Source organism: Tachypleus tridentatus, chromosome 2 (genome assembly GCF_004210375.1).
Source record: "Tachypleus tridentatus isolate NWPU-2018 chromosome 2, ASM421037v1, whole genome shotgun sequence".
Lineage (NCBI taxonomy): Eukaryota > Metazoa > Arthropoda > Merostomata > Xiphosura > Limulidae > Tachypleus > Tachypleus tridentatus.
The window spans coordinates 98609219-98629025 of record NC_134826.1 but is presented as its reverse complement, the minus strand read 5'-3'; the positions used below and the strand labels follow the sequence as shown (position 1 = coordinate 98629025).

General features: G+C 34.4%; 1 protein-coding gene across 1 annotated transcript in view; it reads left to right on the top strand.

The window, feature by feature from the left end:
* The window catches only part of LOC143245570 (equilibrative nucleoside transporter 3-like), a 63034-nt gene continuing 43227 nt past the window's right edge, over positions 1 to 19807 (top strand). Inside the window, exon 1 of the mRNA XM_076491930.1 lies at positions 1 to 39. Coding sequence (XP_076348045.1) covers positions 1 to 39 — 39 coding nt within the window. The remainder of the gene's footprint in view (positions 40 to 19807) is intronic.

Genomic DNA, 19807 nt, shown 5'->3' with positions numbered 1-19807 from the left:
ATGGATACCTGCTTTGGCGATCTACTGCTAGACACAAAGGTATGATGGCTAAGCTTTGGTAGATCCCTCCAAATATTTCTTTGATTTACAGAAAGAAATCGTAACGTTTTTTGGTTTTTTTAAAGAGCACATACAAGTGAACAAACATAATCCAGGAGACAAATTACAGAGTCTTGAATTTCTCATAACTTTGGCATTTCTAACAGATATCACAGAACATTTCAAGAAACTCACAATGATATTATAAGGACACAAACTATTTAAGAACTTTCTGGTTGTGTTGATGAATTTTTTACAAAACTGATAATATTAGGCACGGTACTAAGAAAATCACTTTCTGATCTGTAAATAGATCTCTGAAGAACTTGATGCTGGTTTTTTTCAGTGTATGTTATAAACATTATGGTTTCATTCCTGATTTTAACAACCACTTTTAATGCTGAAAGAATATGATCAAAGCTCATACTCTTCAACAATTCTCTTGGATGTGTTGTTGAATTGCAAACTGTCAGTTTACACTTTGAACTATATGATCTGAAATCACACCCTTTTATTACGTCTAGTAAGGAACGTAGTCTTTTATGTTGGAAATTCGTACCATCTCAGAAGTATTCCATACTGTGTGATTTGACTTTGAAATTGTTTTCCTTTGTTAGTTGCGTGCACACACATACAGACACGTGTGTGTGTGTATATGTATATATATTAATGTGTAAAAGTATTAGGACAAAGTCAACAATTAGATGTAAGACTTCTTTCAAAGAACAATGGAAGGTAAATCACGTGATTTATTAGTATTTTATTAATATTTATATTCAGTGTAATAGAAAATCTATGGAAGTGCTTGAGTTAAACAAACAGCTAATATTTTGTTGCATTTTTGTAACATATTTAACCAAAGTGTCCTCAGTTGATTTTGCTTCAAATGTCTGTAATACACTCCTGTAAAGTTTCTTTGAAACTGACTTTTATTTTATCAAGTTTTGACATATCAAATCCCAGATCTGTTCAATTGGTTTGCGACTGGGACTTTGCGAGAGCCATTTCACCACTTAAATGACGCCAGCAGCTTTCTTCTAAGCTAAATTATTTTTGCATAGCATAAGTTGGATCAGTGTTCGGAATAATTCATTTCTCGGTTATAGAATCCCTTACCAATGATACGGAAACCACTGGTTATACCGTAAAGGTTGTTGTTGTTGTTTTGAATTAAGCACAAAGCTACACAATGGGCTATCTGTGCTATGCCCAACACGGTTATCGAAACCCGGTTTTTAGCGTTGTAAATCCGCAGACATACCGCTGAGCCACTAGGGGGCATATCGTAACGGATCAGAATCTGATGGTACTTGCGCAGGTCCATTATTCCATCTATTTTGTACTCGTAATCTAAGTGTCGTGGGTTTGAATCCCCGTTGCAACAAACATGCTCGCTCTTTCAGCCGTGGGGGCGTTATAATGTGCTGTCAATCCTACTATTTGCTGATAAAAAAAGTAGCCCAAGAGTTGGCGGTGGGTGGTGATGACTAGCATAAACTAAGATACTTAACATCAGTATCATTGAGCTTAGGTGTTTTGCCTCTTCATATCCCATTTTCAAATATATGTCTCGGTCTCATGATCTAAGGTATGCTTAGCAGTGTTTGGGGAGTATTTCAAGTCTTCGGCGGTTTGTAGAAAAGTCCAACCAGCACCACATAAAGCTTTTATACGAACTCTCTGCTGTACTGACAGTTCTCCACGCCTTTTTGGCCGTGGCATAACAACAAAACTTAATATATAGTATTAAACAGTTTGTATCGAGGTTTATTTTTCGAGTGCTATTAAATGTATTTTTTATAACATATAATGGTACCACGTGCTAGCTTTCTGCATAGTTAAGATACTGCACGGTTACCATGACAGTTATTTCAGACCCTACATTTGATCAGTGTGTTTATTCAATCAGAACTCTTACAACATGCCCTTGGTACAAGTATATAGGATTTCTAAAGAATGATAAGTATTTTCATCCTGGCTCATTCAGTTGTCAGTAGAGACCAGTGAAGCATTACTATAGTGTTGAAAGATACATTATATGATGGCGTGGAAGAATTAGCCACATAAAATGGAAAGAATGACAAAATATTCTCATGTCCTTACACCTATGCACAGGTGAAAAGAACTCATCCACTCTGAAGTGTATGAAATCCGAGCAGAAGAATCGTTCGATAGGTACCAACCTTTAATCTTTATCATCTGAGATTAAGTCGACCTCTCTGCACTTACCCAGGATTAATTACTTGTGCTTTCACTAAAATGCATTTAGTAAGTCACTTTGTAAAGTTACATTTCTATTTACATTATTTGTTACAATATTTACATCAAACTTACAAGGCAGAGATTCCTACATTCTTTATTACTTAGTTTACTCCAGAATAGAGATTTCAAAACGAGGAGGAAATATAGCAGCAATAAATAAAATAAAAGTAGGATTCCTGGGAGTTTGATTTAAGCGAATTTTAAAACTATTACAACAGTAGTTAGCCGACTTATTAGTGACCAGTAGGATAAAGGGTAGAGAATAAAAAATTAAATTCACTATATATTCTGAAAGCACTTTACCTTGCCATGTAGTTTCGACCCCTGAACCATAGGCTAGGTAAGTATTTATTCCACGAGCATAGAAATTTGGCCATCCTTGCATTATGGGAAAAGTTCAGAAAAATATCTGGGATTTCCTTTGTCGTAGTCTTGATATAATTGCGCTGGAGCCAACCTAGGGTCATATTTATAGGACACTATCCATTCTGTTATACAAAATATTCTCTTGTAATCACGATAACTTGAGGCTGAATATTACTTCGCTTGTCACTAAAGAAAGTGAGAAACTCGCACAAACAGTTCTTCTCATTCTGCGGTATTCCTGACTTATCACTCTAGACTTTCACCTTTATGGTCCTATAAAGAACAATCTGCTTGGAAAAAATATTACAGGTAACTAATATTCTATAAAGATTTACGCAAATGGATTCTTAACACATCTGTATTTGACTGATTTGATGAAGCTGTTGGAAAGATGGAGGAAATGTATGCGTACTTGAAGGATACTATGACTAGATGTTGTATCTCCCTCACCGGTATGGGAGTATATTTGTGTTGGTTATAATTTAATGTGGTAGGTCAAACGGAAGTGAAATGCTATTTATATTTGAACAATCTCGTGTTAAGAAATGTACGTTATAGTTAAATAATATTATAAACTTTTCACAACCATTCTTAGTTTGCTGATACCAGTTTATTAATGGATGGATAGAGAGAGCTTCTACTTTTCACTCCTCTATGTTGTCGAGTAAGTACATTTATAAACTAAATCAACTAAAGACTGTGCAGAGAAAACTGTATTTTTGAAATGCATATGTTTGGTTTATTGACTAATGGGCAATGATTGTTGAAAATATAAATGGTGATTGTGGGATAGTTAATATACATAGATTTGAACATTTGTATTTCTCTGTATGTTTTGATTATAAATTTTGTAAACGATTTTCTTATTGGTAATTGCAACGCTCTGGAATATTTTTTAAAATGTGTAATGTTTGTAGTTTGTTTTTTGTTGTTGTTTGAAGTTAAGTACAAAACAACACATTGGGCTGTCTGTGTTCAGCCCACAACAGGTATCGAAAACCGGATTCTAACTTTGTAAGTCCGCAGACATGTCGCTATACTACAAGGGGGGGGGGCAGTTTTGATTTTGGATATAGTATTATGAGAACTAAATTTCGACATAATTTCACATCTGCTACTAGAAGGTCGTCAGGATATGAATGATTGACTTGTGTGTATTATCTAACGTTTAATAAATGATTAAAACCAACGCTTCATATTTACAGAGTTTTAAAAACTTAACTAAAATCGTCAACAGCTTCCATTTTAAAAATACACTTTATATGTACAATGTATCGACGTTCTCTTCATCGTTCTCAGAATTTATCTTCAAGGTAATATATACTATTTTATGTAAATATCAAAGGCAGGAAAAAATGTATAAATTAGCATATCTTGCATGTAACTCTTGAAAACGACGTAGAGAACTTTAAAACATTGTACGTGTGAAGTGTATTTTTAAAGTGGAAGCTGTACGGTTTATTCAAGTTTTTATAATTGTGTGAATATTGTAATTACGTATTAAAGTTGATGTTGTTATGATGGCCAAAGAACTAATGGTTACATTCTTACAATATAGTTGAGATGTTTTTCTTTGAGAAACTAGAATTAAGTTGTCTTTTTGTGTTTGATGCTTAATCAAGTTTGCACGAATTACCTACTACCTACCATGGATAATTTCTGTATTCGTAATCATTCATGCCTTTTAATTGAATTAAAACATATATGATTTGTTATTATACGTTTTCACCAAAGTTTTATGGACGATTATTAGATTGAGCATTAAAAATAGATCAGTGTGGGTAGTCGTCAGTAAAGCATAAAAAGTCATTTTATTTATAATTATGTTTATGAAATATGTAATTTACTTACTTTTAAATATAAGGATGGATTTTTTAATCTCGTTATAATGGGTGCGTTATAATGATACAATCAATCCCACTATTCGTTGGTAGAAAAGTAGCATAAGAGTTGGCAGTGGGAGGGGTGACAACTAGCTGCCTTTCCTCTAGTCTGTCACTGCTAAATTAGGGACGGCTAGGCTAGCGCAGACAGCCCTCGTGTAGCTTTGCGCGAAATTTAAACCAAATCAAATTAATACTGATTAATACGAGGACAAAAGTACAGTGAAAAACATATTTCTAATTAAAGGAAGGTAAATAGTTTACATATTTCCTCCGTATTTACAACAAGTTTCTTATTTTAGATTATAATTATAAAACAAAATATAATTTGTTAATAGATAATAGTTAAAAAACCGAATTTCGATATCGGTGGTGCCCCCCGCTAGTACAGCGGTAAGTCTCCTGATTTAGAACGCTAAAATCAGGGGTTCGATCCCCCTCGGTGGGCTTAGCAGATAGCCCGATGTGGCTTTAATATAAGAAAAACACACAAACACTAGATATCCGTGGTGAACAGAGTACAGGTAGACCATTGTGTAGTTTTGTGATTAATTCCAAGCAAACAACCACAAAACAATAACTAGCTCTAAAACATGAAAAACAATATTCGTATCGTTAAAACAAAATATGAAACTATCTTCACCGATATAATTATATCTTAATAAAATGATTTTTAAACTTCAAAACCTAAAAAACGCAAATAGAGAAAGTTAATTCTGTCATTTTTATTTTTACTGTTGTTTTTCTTACGAAAAGAGCATTTCAGTATCATATTAGTTAATTAATGTATTAGGTTGTTTGAAAAATAATGGCGGATTTTAAATTTTAACTTTAATAAGAAATGAAAAAATAAAAAGCAACTGTATTGATTAAAGTAGAAACCTAGTAAATCTCCACACTTTTTCCAACGATAAACATGATTTTGAAATCATAGAATTAAAAAAATATTTAAAGCCATTCTCTACTGCTGTTCTGTTGTTAAATCTTTTGTCTTGTAAAAAATTGTCCAAGTGCTTGAAAAAGTGGTAGTCAGTGGGTCTGGGAAGTAAGGGGGATGTTTCATAGCCCGTATGATACGTTGAGCTTCTGGTGTTGCCGAGCATTATCATGAAGCAAGATTGGTCCTCTTCGATTGACTAAGGCTGGAATTTTTTTAACACAACTTTTTATCCATTACTTCCAATTCTTGACGCTAAACCTCCGCAATGATATTTTGGCCCTGATTGAGCAAGCTGTAATGGATAATACCAGCTACAGATTACCATACAGTGACCATAATATTCTGTTGGTTGAGCCATTGCACAAATCTTATTCTTTTGTCACAAAGGATCCACTTTTCGTGGCAGGTAACAATTAGATCAAGAAATAGGTCATTTCTTTTGCGAAAAATTAGCATAGAGCAGAATTCAAAAGGGCAATTTTTTGATTCTCGCTGAGTTCGTGTGGAACCCAGTTGTAGAGCTTTCTCATGTTTCTCAAATTGCTCGAGATGGTCCGAAGTTGTGAAAATTCCAACACCCAATTTGTGTTCCATTTCAGAAGCAGTTTGATGCGGGTTTTTTCCACTAATGCTATCAATTAGACGTTTTCAACAGCAGGAGGAAGTCCTCTGTCCTTCTCTATCTTCAAGGATCACATCTCCATTACGAAACTTTTGGAACCAATACTGTACTGTACATTTGGACGTAGTTCCTTCGCCCTATGCTTAGTTGGTATTGTGAGCTGTGTGCGATGCATTATGAGCAAGTTTGAATTCATGCAAAAACATGAAGCGCAACTTTTCTTTTCCCCATTATTAATTGTAAGGGTCTGAAATATTGGAAATAAAGTTTTAAAAAAGAATAAAGCACTAACGAATAGAAGAAATCTTTAGTTTTTCAAGGGTGTATATGAAGTCGTAAAAAGACAGGTTTCTTATCCTTATGAATGACCAAAATTTTAATATAAAACTCCACCATTATTTTTCGAACAACCTAATATTTAGGACTGAATTGTGTTAGTAGTTTATTAAGTAACAGTATCATTATTACTCATTACTTCTTCTTGAACAAATAGAAAGTCTGTTGTCATATTGTTTCATAATTTCTGATTTCCCGATCCACTTTACGAGACTAATAGCTATGAGATGTTGTTTTCCTCTGCTTCTTATAATCAAAACATGTTTATCGCTTACGAAAATCCCCTCTTTAAACACCAAAACCGGTAAAGCATTTTGTTAGTGAGAGATCGAATTTTATGGCTGGTTTGATAGTTGTTTTCTAATTAATGAATAAAACAATATTTTACATTGTTATCAATGAAACTAGTAGTATTATTAAGGCCCGCTGTGGCCAGGTGGTTAAGGTGCCCGTCTCGTTATTTGAGGGTTGAGGGTTCGAATCCCCATCACACCAAACATGCTTGCCCTTTCAGCCGTGGGGGCGTTATATTGTGACGGTCAATATCACTATTCATTGGTAAAAGAGTAGCTCAAGAGTTGGCGGTGGATGGTGATGACTTGTTGCCTTCCATCTAGTCTTACACTGCTAAATTAGGGACAGCTAGCACAGATAGCTCTCGTGTAGCTTTGCGCGAAATTCAAAAACAGACAAAAATATTATTAAACGTTTCCTCGTATCTTGTTTCCTGAAGGCCGTTCCAATTCAGACTTGAATGTTGTTATCATACTGTAAATACATTCTAGTGTATTTGTTAGCTAACATAAGTTATACTGCCAACTTGTAATTAGAAAAGAGGAAACTGTATTAAATTTCTATTTTAAGTTCTTTTGAGATTTATATGACATCAAGGAGTTATAGTGACTATGATAAAAGTGTATGCTCTGTATTAATTGAAAGAAGTGACGATTTCTATGAGACCTATTAAAATTATTTTCAAGTAAGAAATTCTTTAAAAGGCAAGAATAAGTCAGTTTATACCTAACGTGTTTAAAATTAAAGAATTTTTTATCCTGACCTGGTTTTATTACAAGTTAAACTGAAGATCACGCTGTTAACTGTAGAAACGTATTCTAATGATCTGCAGATGTATGCTAAAGATTAATTTAACGTTCTATGCTAGTTTTATTTGCATAATGTTCCAGTTTATCACAGTCAAATAGTACATTACTTAAATTAATATCAGTGAAATGTATATTCGTTTACTTTTTTAACTTAATAAATAAAACGTATATGTTTATATATATTTATTCTACTTGAAAAATAATACGTTATAATTTGAAGTTTTGTTTCTGACATTGGCACAGCACAGATGGCTCATTATATAGTTTTGTGCTTAACGGAAAATAAAAAATGTATAGCTGTATTTGTTTTTAAAATTTCGCGTAAAACTACACTAGGGCTATCTGCGCGCTAGACATCCTTAATTTAGCAGTGTGAGAGTAGAGGAAAGGCAACTAGTTATCACCACCCGCCGCCAATTCTTCGGATACTCTTTTACCAACGAATAATGGGATTGACCGTCACATTATAAAGCCGCCACGGCTGAAAGGCAAGCATGTTTGCTGTGGCGGAGATTCGAACCCGCGACCCTAAAATTACGAGTTGAGTGCCTTAACCACCTGGCTATGCCGGGCCTCTACTGAAAGGACGAGCGTGTTTTGTGTGACGGAGATTCGAACCATCGACTTTCACATTGCGAGTCAAGCGCCCCTAACAACCTGACCATGCCAGGCTGTGTAATTGTAATGGTAATACTTTACTTACTAGATTTTCAGTAGTTTTAATATTGTTTTCTATTATTTTAATTTAGTTAACGAGTTTAGAAACACGTTATAAAGTGAAATACGAGTACATTTGATTCTCTTGTCTGCATTCTTAATGTAAAAAAACAACTATGTTACTCTGTTGTAATATCATTATTAATACTGAAATAATCTTTTATGCTTTCAAATGTAAAGTTAATCGATCCTGTTATTTAAAATATGAAGGTATTATTAAAAGTAACTAAGTTGAAATCCAATAAAGTAATATGCCATTATGACTGTATTGAATAAATGAGATTCAGTTTTGTATTTTACAGATGTGTTTGTTTGAAATTAAGCACAAAGCTACATATTGGCCTATCTGTGCTCTGCCCATCACAAGGATCTAACCCGGTTACTAGCGTTTTAAGTCCGCGGACATAACGCTGTGCCACTGGGAAGGGCGAGATTGCAAATGGGATTTTTACTTATAAGATATGGAAGTTTATTTTAATATTTCTATTACAGAGTAACATAAACGTATTGAAAAATAAGAATAGAGTAACACATTTATTGAACCAAATATTTTAATAATTTTTGGATTAATGGACTTTCTTTTAAACTAATATTTGGGTGGTCCAGCACGGTTAAGTAGTTAGGGTGTTCGACTCGCAATCTGAGGGTCACGGGTTCGACATACCAAACATGCTCGTCCTTTCAGCTTAGTCCGTTATAATGTCTTGTTAATCGCACTATTCGTTGGTAAAAGAGTAACCCCAAGAGTTGACGGTGGGTGGTGATGACTAGCTGCTTTTCCTCTATACTTATACTGCTCAATTAGGGACGGCTAATACTGATAGCTCTCGTGTAACTTAGCGCGAAATTAAAAAACAAACAAACTGTATGTAAATACGCTGCTTACCTCTTTATTTTTTCAATACACGTGTGGAATTACTAAAAATGAACAATATGGTATCTTCAGTAGTCACGGCACTTGAAATTCTTGCAAGAAAGATTAGAGTAAATTAAGCTATAAGACCTTTTACCTTTTTATTAGCTATAATTTTGTGCACGAGCAATACCAAGCGTGGGACGCACGTAAACCTGACTCGATTTTATTACAACCTACCTTCAAATTGAAAGTATTTTTGGCATGATTATAGAAATTAATGTATGAGACCTTGGGAGTTGTCACGTACACCAATCAGCAGGGTTTTACATCCTGAGTCCAACACTGTAATTAGATCTCAAATCGGTCAATAGATGACGAAGCTATGAGCTAAATGTTTGTACTTGAAAAACTCAGAGTCATTCTGTAAGCCACTATGCAGCGATTACTAATGTGACACACCACTTATTTTGGCGCTCCTAGCAAGGCGTCACAATGGATTATTCATGCTGTGACCAGCACGAGGATCGAACCCAAGATTTTACACAGTTGAAAGCTGGCAAGCGTAATGTTGAGTCATAGAGACGTTGGTCTCTGGAAACAACTGATTACATTTATATATGTGTGCGTGTAAATTGGAGACAAGGAATATGGCCAGCTGGTTAGATCGCTCGACTCGTAATCTTAGGGTCCCAGGTTCGAATCCCCGTCACACCAAACATGCTTGCCCTTTTAGTCATGGGTGCGTTATAATTTGACGATCAATCCCACTGTTCGTTGATAAAAGAGTAGCCCAAGAGTTGGCGGTTGGTGGTAATGACTAGCTGCCTTCCCTCTAGTCTTACACTACTAAATTAGAGACGGCTAATGTAGATAGCCTTCGTGTAGCTTTGCGCAAAATTAAAAAACAAACAAACCGTTGTTACACGCCAATAATTGTGAAGTTTAATTATTAATGGCTAAGTCCTTTCGATATTTTCTGAAAAAAGCCCGTTCTCAGTTCGTTCTATATTTGCGATAATCAGGATTCTTTCTTCTTTATCCCATATCATTCCATAAATATGTTCGTACGAGGTACAAAAAAAAAAAAAGTTAAACTGCCTCATATTTTCGTGTGCAGTGCAGGTTACACGTCTGCCGCATCTGTAAAAGGCGAATGCTTCGGCTGACGGAACAATAAAAGCGCCACCAGCAAGTCTACCAAAAACCATACATTATTGGAAAGAGAGTAAAGACAACGGAATTTATCTCATGTGTTTACGAAGCATGCATTTTCTTGCCTCGTGACTCTTTTGAAATATATTAAAACTATTTATAATTAAGAGGTAATAGGTATGCTGCTTATGTTAAACTATAATGTGAGAATAAATTATTAAATGTGTTAGTAAACCCAATTCATATTTTATTAGTTCAGAAATCAGATAAGTATTACTGAGATTTTGAAGAAAAAATGGATTAAGTAAGAGTTGGCTCGCAATGCGACGATGAAATACAGGTACATTATGAAAAATGAAAATCACAACAAACAAAACTCGTTTCCACGTGTTCAAGTATCAATTTACAACTCACAGATTAGGGTTTGTTTGTTTTTGAGCAAGGTATTTCAGTTGATGAATTTGAGATTGTTTTAGACTCTTATTACGGATTACGGTACTTGCAGCTCTAATTAACAATGACCATTTCGAGAAACCATTTATTCACTAAGGATTAACAAAATACATTTTATTTCTTTAGAAATGTCAGTTGTGTACGTATTTTGTGTGCATGCAATGTGTGAATGTATTTGTATTTAAACTCAAAGTTCCTCGCTTACATGTTACAACTCTAAAATCCAAGGTTTGTATCTCTCCGTAGACTGTCAATCTGTAGCTTTGCACTATGAAAACAATAACAGTTTCTCGGTAGTTTAGCAGTATTCTTCATGATTACTAATGCTAAACTTTGATGTTTAATTTTTGTGGCGAATATAGCACAAGTGATCCATTGTACAGCTGTGTGCTAAAACAAACAAAAGCGAAAACAGTTAACTAAAGTCCGTGTAGTTTGAAAAGACAAATTCTTGTATTTTCTCACATTATGATGGTGCCATTGGCGACCAAAGTTAAACAAAGGATAGATACAAATACGAAACGTTTCGTTCTTAATAGCAGTAAACTTTGTGTTCTTTTGAATTTCGCGCAATGCTACACGAGGACTATTTGCGCCAATCGTCCCTAATTCAGCAGAGTAAGATTAGAGGGAAGACAACTAGTCGGCGTCACATACCGCTAACTCTTTGTTTTTGTTTTACCAACGAACTGTGGGATTGACCGTCACAATATAACGCCCCCACGGCTAAAAGGGCGAACATGTTTGATGTTACGGGGATTCGAACCCACGATTCTCAGATTACGAGTCGAACACCCTAACCACCTGACTATGCCGGGCACTATTTTGAAGTGACTGCATAGTTACTTAACATCATCCACCGCCAACTCTTGAGCTACGTCTTACTAACATTGTGATTGGACGTCACATTATAACCAGCTTAAATTTATGTACTTACAACCCTTAAATCCGAGGTCCCTTTCTTCGCAGTGAACACAGCAGATAACCTAATGTGGCTTTGCTCTTAAAACAGTCAAATAAACAAAGCACATTATAATGCCTCCATGGCTAAAAGGACAAAGATCCTTGGTAATGGGATTCGAATCAATGATTGCAATGCCTTAACCACCAGGCCATACTACGAAGCTAACGAACAAAAACAAACGTTTGTGGTCGTACATTTTAATGTAGATAATTATATTAGAAACTGAAGAATATCGGTCTTGCACGATAATTATACGTATATATATACAAACCTGTATGATTGTGCGAATGTGCGTACATACCAAGTACGTCACGAATCTGAAAACAACAAGTAGAACTATACAAAGTAATTCATAAATATAAGGAATTATTATAACAGTAATATGAAGCTATCATGCGTTGAAAATGTATTCTTTGAAACTAATTCCTTACCATGTTTTTATTTTTTGTAATTTAAAAGTGTTTCACTGATTACGTTCAAATGTAATTTCAAAACAGTAAGTATACTATTCGAGGTGTTAAATGTTTATAAACTGAGCTTTTAACAGAGACAAAATATAATGGACTATCTAACACAAGATAATCTTTTAGAACTTTTTTCTTCACATTGTCAAAATATAATGTCAGTGTTCAAGCGCCAAGTTAAATTTGGACTTCCATTCCTAAGGCAGTCCAAGTAGTTCTTTGTACAAGTCTTCAATATTTCAGATAATTGAAACTGTTTGGTGGTGTGTTCGTCAGTTCAAGGTGAAGCTGGTCTTATCGTGTTGTTACGTCATTCTTATTAATTGATTGTAAGTTAGGTTTTGTTTTTGCTCGATTCTTTGTGACAAGTCAGAAACAGATGGATACTAATTACACCAAATAAGCAAATACCCAGGTTGGAAAGCAGTAAGTCTACGGACTTATCACGCTAAAGTCCAGGATTTGATTCCCCGCAATGCAAACAGCAGATAGTGTGTGTAGGTTTATCAGATGTAATGAGAACATTACACATTGTTCTGAGAGCTCAAACCTTTTCTCACTTGATACTCAGTTGCTCGAAACATTGAAGAAGAATATAGTGCTATATATATATATATATTTATCGTCTGTTGACCACTGTGTATTCTGAAATGTTGGCCAAGAATAAAAGAACAGCCACATTATCTCTGTACTACTTGAAGACCTAAAATGTTGACAAGTGAAGAAACCAACACAACATTGTTGTTACTTCTTTGTTTCTGAATCCTAATAAAACAAAATTCACTGCACAATACAAAAGAAGCTTAATACAGAAAATGCAGAAACGCTGGCGAAAAAAAAAAAGTCCGTATATACATATGCAGCAACCAAGTCCAGTCCTCTTGTCATTTGTTCATTTTTGAAAAATCGGATTTGCTTGACATGAATAAACGCTACACAGCGACCGAATAGATTACTTTTGTCTTATGGTTATGTATAAAAAAATCGGAAATACTGGTAAAAAAAAGCGCTATACAGGTACTAGATCTAGTCTTCTTGTCTTTTGTTTATTACTGAAGAATAAGAAATGTTTACCTCGAACAAACTATATGACATCTAAACCCAATTGCTGCTGCCTTCTGATTTTTCCTTAAAATAAGAAGTATTTGTCAATAACAAACGTTGCGCAGTAACTAAATCCAGTCGTTGTTGTTTTTGTTTGTTCCTCAAGAACCTGAATTGCACGACCAAATCCACTCATGTTGTCTGTGGAGAACTGGAAATGCTGACCAAGAATAAACAATACATAGCGAAAATAAAAAAAAAATTATTGCAATATTTTTACTTCCCGAATAAAAAAATTCATCGCTGGAAACCAAGTTTCGATACTCGAGTTGGACAGAGCACAAATAGCCCCCTTTATAATTTTATTCTTAATTTCAAATAAATAAACAAAAATTATTTTCATTTCTTATTTCCAAATACTATTTATAAACAAAAAGCAGTAGCTTTCCGTTTTTTTACCGTGTTTCACGTTTTCTGTTTGTTTATTTTATACTTGATGCCTTCTTTATCACGTGAAAATTGCCAAACTTATTTATTTAACATGACAAGTCTTAAAACATAAGGAATTGGTTGATATTTAAATAAGTTGTCGTGCCATGTGATTAAAATCAAATGCATCTTATAATAATTTAGATTATTTTTAGTGATTATACAGTCATGTAATTGTTCGTGAATTTAGCCTATCCGATTTTTAGATACAAGTGTTAGTTTTAACAAGTTTCTTTTTTTTTTTTACTTCTTTTACGCCTTTTAATGAAAATTTATTACTATGTGTTAAAATTCTTGCCTGATTCTCGTCCCCCAGGGCCTGGCATGGCAAGGTGGTTAGGGCGATCTACTCGTATTCTAAAGTTCGCTGGTATGAATCTCTCTCACACCAAACATGCTAGTCTTTTCAGCCGTAGCAGTGGGGGCATTATAATGTGACGGTCAATCCCACTATTCATTGGTAAAAGAGTAGACCAAGAGTTAGCGGTGGGTGGTGATGAGTAGCTGCCTTTCCTCTAATCTTACACTGCTAAATTAGGGACGGCTAACGCAGATAGCCCTTATGTAGCTTTACGCGAAATTCGAAAAACAAACAAACAAACAAAATCTCCCCCAGTAGCACAACGGCACGTCTGCGGACTTACAATGATAAAAAGCGGATTTTAATACCCGTAGTGAGCAAAGCACAGACAGCCCATAATGCAGTTCTGTGCTTAACTTCAAAGAAACAAAGAAAGCTTTATACCTAATTATTATGCTGTTTAACAAATTTCACATTGTAGTTTCTGCTTGATAACAAACAAGCATAAGAATATTTCCATTATAGCCTCTGACCCGGCATGGACAGGTGGTTAGGGCGCTCGACTCGTAATATGAGGGTCAAAAAACAAACAAACCTTTACAGCCTCACTCTTCTCTTCTAACTTGTATTTAACTCAAAGTCAAAATCGGTCACTTAATGGAATAAGTAATGTTACTTTATTTTTGTAACTGACATAGATACAAAACGTGCCTGATTCATTTATTATTGCATTTTACACAAGATATATTTACAAAAATAACGGCGGCGTTTTCGTAGGTTTTTTTTTCCAGCCCATTTACTATATTCACTTAATATTTTAAAACAATATTTATTATAAAGCATCTTTACCCTAAGTTTTCAAATAATCCCTCCATCTCTCATCCCGCGAAATCTGCAAGGGACCAGTCTTACAGTTTGTCTTCTGGTGTAAATATAAATTAATTGATCTGATCTCTGCGTGTTCGAGATGTCAAATCAAGGTTGAAACATGTACGTAATTGGATATTCGAGCTTAGATTTAACATTTCACCTTTAGAAAACTGATAACTGTGTCTTCAGTTGCAGCCAAAAGATTTTGTGTTTTTGGTGTAAACAAATACGAAGGTATTTCATTCGTGCAAGTTTCGTTTCTATGTCTCTATCATTAGCGATGTTAACTTGTAAATAAAAAAGGGAAACGTTTATGCATTTTCAATGTCTAAATCCGTGTTTCGATTACTCGCATGGAGAGAACATATAGCTCACTGTTTAAATTTATGTTAAAATGAACAAACTACAGCAATACTATTGTAGAAATGTATCGTTTCAAATTAACCTATTGTCTTAAAAGGTATTTTTCACTCAAAATACTGTATTAAAATTTATTTTGTGCTCTCAAATTCAGTACCCGGCACGACGTGATATTATACATCACTATATCTATTTTCACCTTTTTTTTCAGGACCGAGATTTTGATAGGTATATACATTTAAACGGTAAAACATTCTTCTGGTAAAATGAAATAAAAAAAATAGAGATGGTATGGCAATTAAAGTGAATTATTTAAATTTATGACAAGATGTGATTCAGACAGCTGTTTTCATTTGTATAAAATACACGTAAATAACTTTGGTTTCTTATGCTGTTATTGTCGACAGACTTACTATTGTTTGTTTTTGAAATTCGCACAAAGCTACACGAGATCTTTCTGCGCTAGCCGTCCCTAATTTAGTAGTGAAAGACTAGAGGGGAAAACAGCTAGTCATCACTACCCACCGCCAACCTTGGGCTACTCTTTTACCAACGAATAGTAGGATTGACCATCACATTATAATAACCCTCCCACGGCTGAAAGGGCGAGCATGTTTGGTGGGACAGGGATTCGAACCCGCAACCCTCGGATTACGAGTCGAGCGCCTTAACCCACCTTGCCATATCGGGCCTTTGGTGTAGCATGCACTTTCTGTGGGAATTATCGCTGTAAATAGGTCACTGTAGCGGCAACTACTTGGAGAATATTACCTCACTTATTTTCATGTGGACTGTTCAACAAGAGTGATGTGATTAGTGACTTACAGATATGCTCTCTCAGTCTGGAACATATCTAGCTCTTTAGAAAGATTTCTACTGTCTTTTTCTTCAGCAGAATTCCAGTGAAGCACTTTTTTAATTAATTGCATCGTGTGAGAATTAAAAATTATTTTTACTTTGTTTGTTACATCGTTCAGTTTTTTCTGTATTACATTATAGTTAAAACCAACAGACGACAGATTTACTTCACGTAACATATCATGATCTTATTATAAATATTTTATTACTTTGTTAAACTATAAACAAGCAGATTAATAGTAGTGTCATCATTTGAGACAATTTTGCTGCGTGAAGGGTTTCAGATAACAACCTTATTTAAAGCGGGGATATCCTGTTGAAAAATCAAAACGGTTTTTATTAAGGGTAAAAGCCTCTAAACCAAGACGAAATAAAAGGAGAAAATATACTTTATGATTATGTATTTCTATAGATACCAATTAAGCATCATCTTTAATACTTAATGTCAAAGACGGGAATGTTTAAAATAAAAATTAAATTCCATTATTAATGTTCCATATATCATCTGCGATCAGCAACAGCCACAGAAATTATAAACTCAGTTGTACTCCCCACGTATGGATATTGCTCTTATTAACAGAAAGAGAGTATAAAGTAACAGTAAAGTTAAAATTAGTTTATTAATGTACTATGTTTCTAACGAGGATTTTCAGACGTCAAACACATAACAAGATGAATTAATTTTAGAAACAACAGTTGTTTCCTATTCGCTGATTGATTACGGACGTCTGCAAATGATGGCATCTTTCCCGCAGTGCATTTTAAATTTAATGGAGTGGATGTTTGGGCAGTTTTAAATGTCAGGAGCTTCGAAGTCTCCCGTATGCCTGATAGCATCGCAACCATGCGCCTGTATCCAAGTTACAATAAAAACGAAATCGTATTAAAAACATTTAACAACTTATACAACAAAATGTAATTTATTTACCCATAACTGCCTGGCATGGCCAGGTGCTTAGGGCGCTCCACTTGTAATCTGAGGGTCGTGGGTTCGAATTCCCGTTACACCAAACATGCTTGCCCTTTCAGCCGTGGAGATATTATATAACGAGGCGGTCAATTCCACTACTTGTTGGTAAAAGAGTAGCCTATGAAGTGGCTGTGGGTGATAATGACTAGCTGCCTTCACTCTCACCTTACACTTCTAAATTAGGGACGGCTAGCGCAGATAGCCCTCGTGTAGCTTTGCGCCAAATTTTGCGTTACAAATTAAACCAGAGTAATACTTCATTAGTTTGGTCTTAGAATACGCCGAAGGTTAATACATGATATTAGTTCTACTCATGTTATTACTGTTTAAATACTTTGTTAAGCGATAATATATGAGGTCCATAGATTAACTGTTACGGATGAAGTAATTGTATTCATTTGTGAGTACCGGAAATTATAGAAACTTTTGTTTGTTTGAGAGCAAAGCCACATTTGATTATCTGCTGTGTCCACTGCGGGCAAATCGAACCTGAAATGTTAATGTTTAAGTCCTTAGACATACCACTGTTTCACCAGAGGACATTAACTTTTGAATAATCTCATACTTACTTTTTGGAGGCTTATATCTTAAAGTGAATTTTTAAATAAAGTACATGTACTTTTTAATCTTTATCTCCAAGATATTGCTACAACTAAAATAACAACAACAACGAATTCAATTCATTTATCAATATCATGCAAAAATAATTGTAATTGTACAATAATAAATAAAATTGCTCTTTCCATTGCGCGAATATAAATTAAACTTAAAAATAGTTCAAATTAATTTACCCTTTTGACTGAATTGACAAACGTTGCGCATGGATACATCGAGGTTTTTATGTGTGCGAAGCCTTCAGTGTTTGGCTCTATCGATAAAATCCCCCTCTGATGGAAAAGTGATAAATTTATAGACCTAAAACAGTAAAATCCGGGGTTCGATTCCCTACGGTGAACACAGCAGACAGCGCACTGTGTATTTGCTCTAAACAAGCAAAACAATTTGCCAATAAAATTGTAAGTGCAGACCCCGAATATTTTTCTGTCTATGAACATCTCTACTATTCTATTCTGTCGATAAAATTTATGCGTGGATACAAAGAAGCTTTTTTATGTTTGCGAAGTCTTCATGAAATTTCACTTTTTTTATAGAAATAGTTGAAAGTCCATTTAAACAATTGATTTATCATAAGTTTTAAATATATATATTTAAAGTTTGATTTTGAAAAACGCATTTCCGTAGACGCTACAGTCACAGCCTTGGTAAAAATTGTCTGTAAAGGCACATATACGATTTGATACAGCTCATGCAGTTTATTTTTACTTTGCGCATAAATTTAAAAACTTTAAAAGTAGATATAAATCCTTTAATATATATATTTTTTTGAAAACACCTAAAACTCTTCGCATAATTCCACACCACCTATATCAGAAGAATCTCCCTCGTAAAGAAGTTGAAAACTAACAGTATTATTATCGCATGCCTTTCAAAACTATTAATGTAAAGACCAAAGTTTTCGATGTTTGATCGGTAATTTCAATTCGCTTGTAGTTAGTAATATGGCAGTTAATTTAATAAATATTCAAATTGAAAAGTTTCCTGTGTATGTGTGCTATGGAAACATCACTTCTTTCTGGTGAAGAAATCTAGATCTTTTGTGTAAACATTGGCTGTAAAGGAAGGTTTTATATTATTTTTTTATGATGTTTCCATGGCTGGTATCCCAATTCTAGGTTCGATTCTCTCAACAGACATAGTGTAGATAGCCCATTCTAAAGTTTTGCATTGAAAGAAGCAGTTTTTGACTAATTGAGGTCAGTGCAAGTTCATCCTAACCGTATTCCTGTAGGAATAAGACAAAGTAATTCAATTTTTTTACTACCTATATACTACCTTTTAGAAGTTTAGATATATTTTATTGTATTGCAATATAAAGAATATAATGGATGAGGTGCATGATTTTCCAGTGTAGCTGTCTAGCTTCTTTCGTTTGGAACATCTTTTGAGTCGGATATTTGGTTAAATACATTTTGCACACTAGAAACTTGATATGAAACATCCGCGCGCTTTCATATAGACACTTCCTTCTTGTGTTTGATAGACAGCATATTATTAACATACTTTTAATAATATATTCAAAACTTAAAAATACGCCTTACCGCTCTTGTTGCAAACTGTTCTAACCATACAGAACGTTCCTCTTTACACAGGAATTTTCTATAGTCTTTAACATTTTTCAACCTGAACGGCGCATTATTCAAACGTGGACTAAACTGCCATAGCTTTCCTTAATGTTTAAACTGATAAGCAACATAAGGCAATCAGCTAGCAACCCCGTTAACTCAAGGGCTTTGTATGGCTTTTTAAACCGAATTAACTAGACTAATTGACACCATTTGACAAGCCCACAGCTGAAAGTACAGTGTATGCTGAAAGCGTCACTTATTTCCCAGTTCGAAACGTTAGCAACTAGGCTACACTGGCTAAATGAATTGTTGACTTGTTTACACGTTAAATTACAATTATATCAATTGGTAGTATGATGTCTACAAACTGTTAAACTATAGCAGGTTTCTTGTTGTGTAAATACAATGAAATTATAATTTTAAGAAGTAAAAAATAACGATATTAATTTAAGTAATTCCAAAGGAGGAATAGAATATTGCTACATCACATATGCCTAATGAATAACATTTTAGATTGTATACTGGTATATAGTTATACTTTAGATACAGTTTTAACTTGTAAGTTACTTATC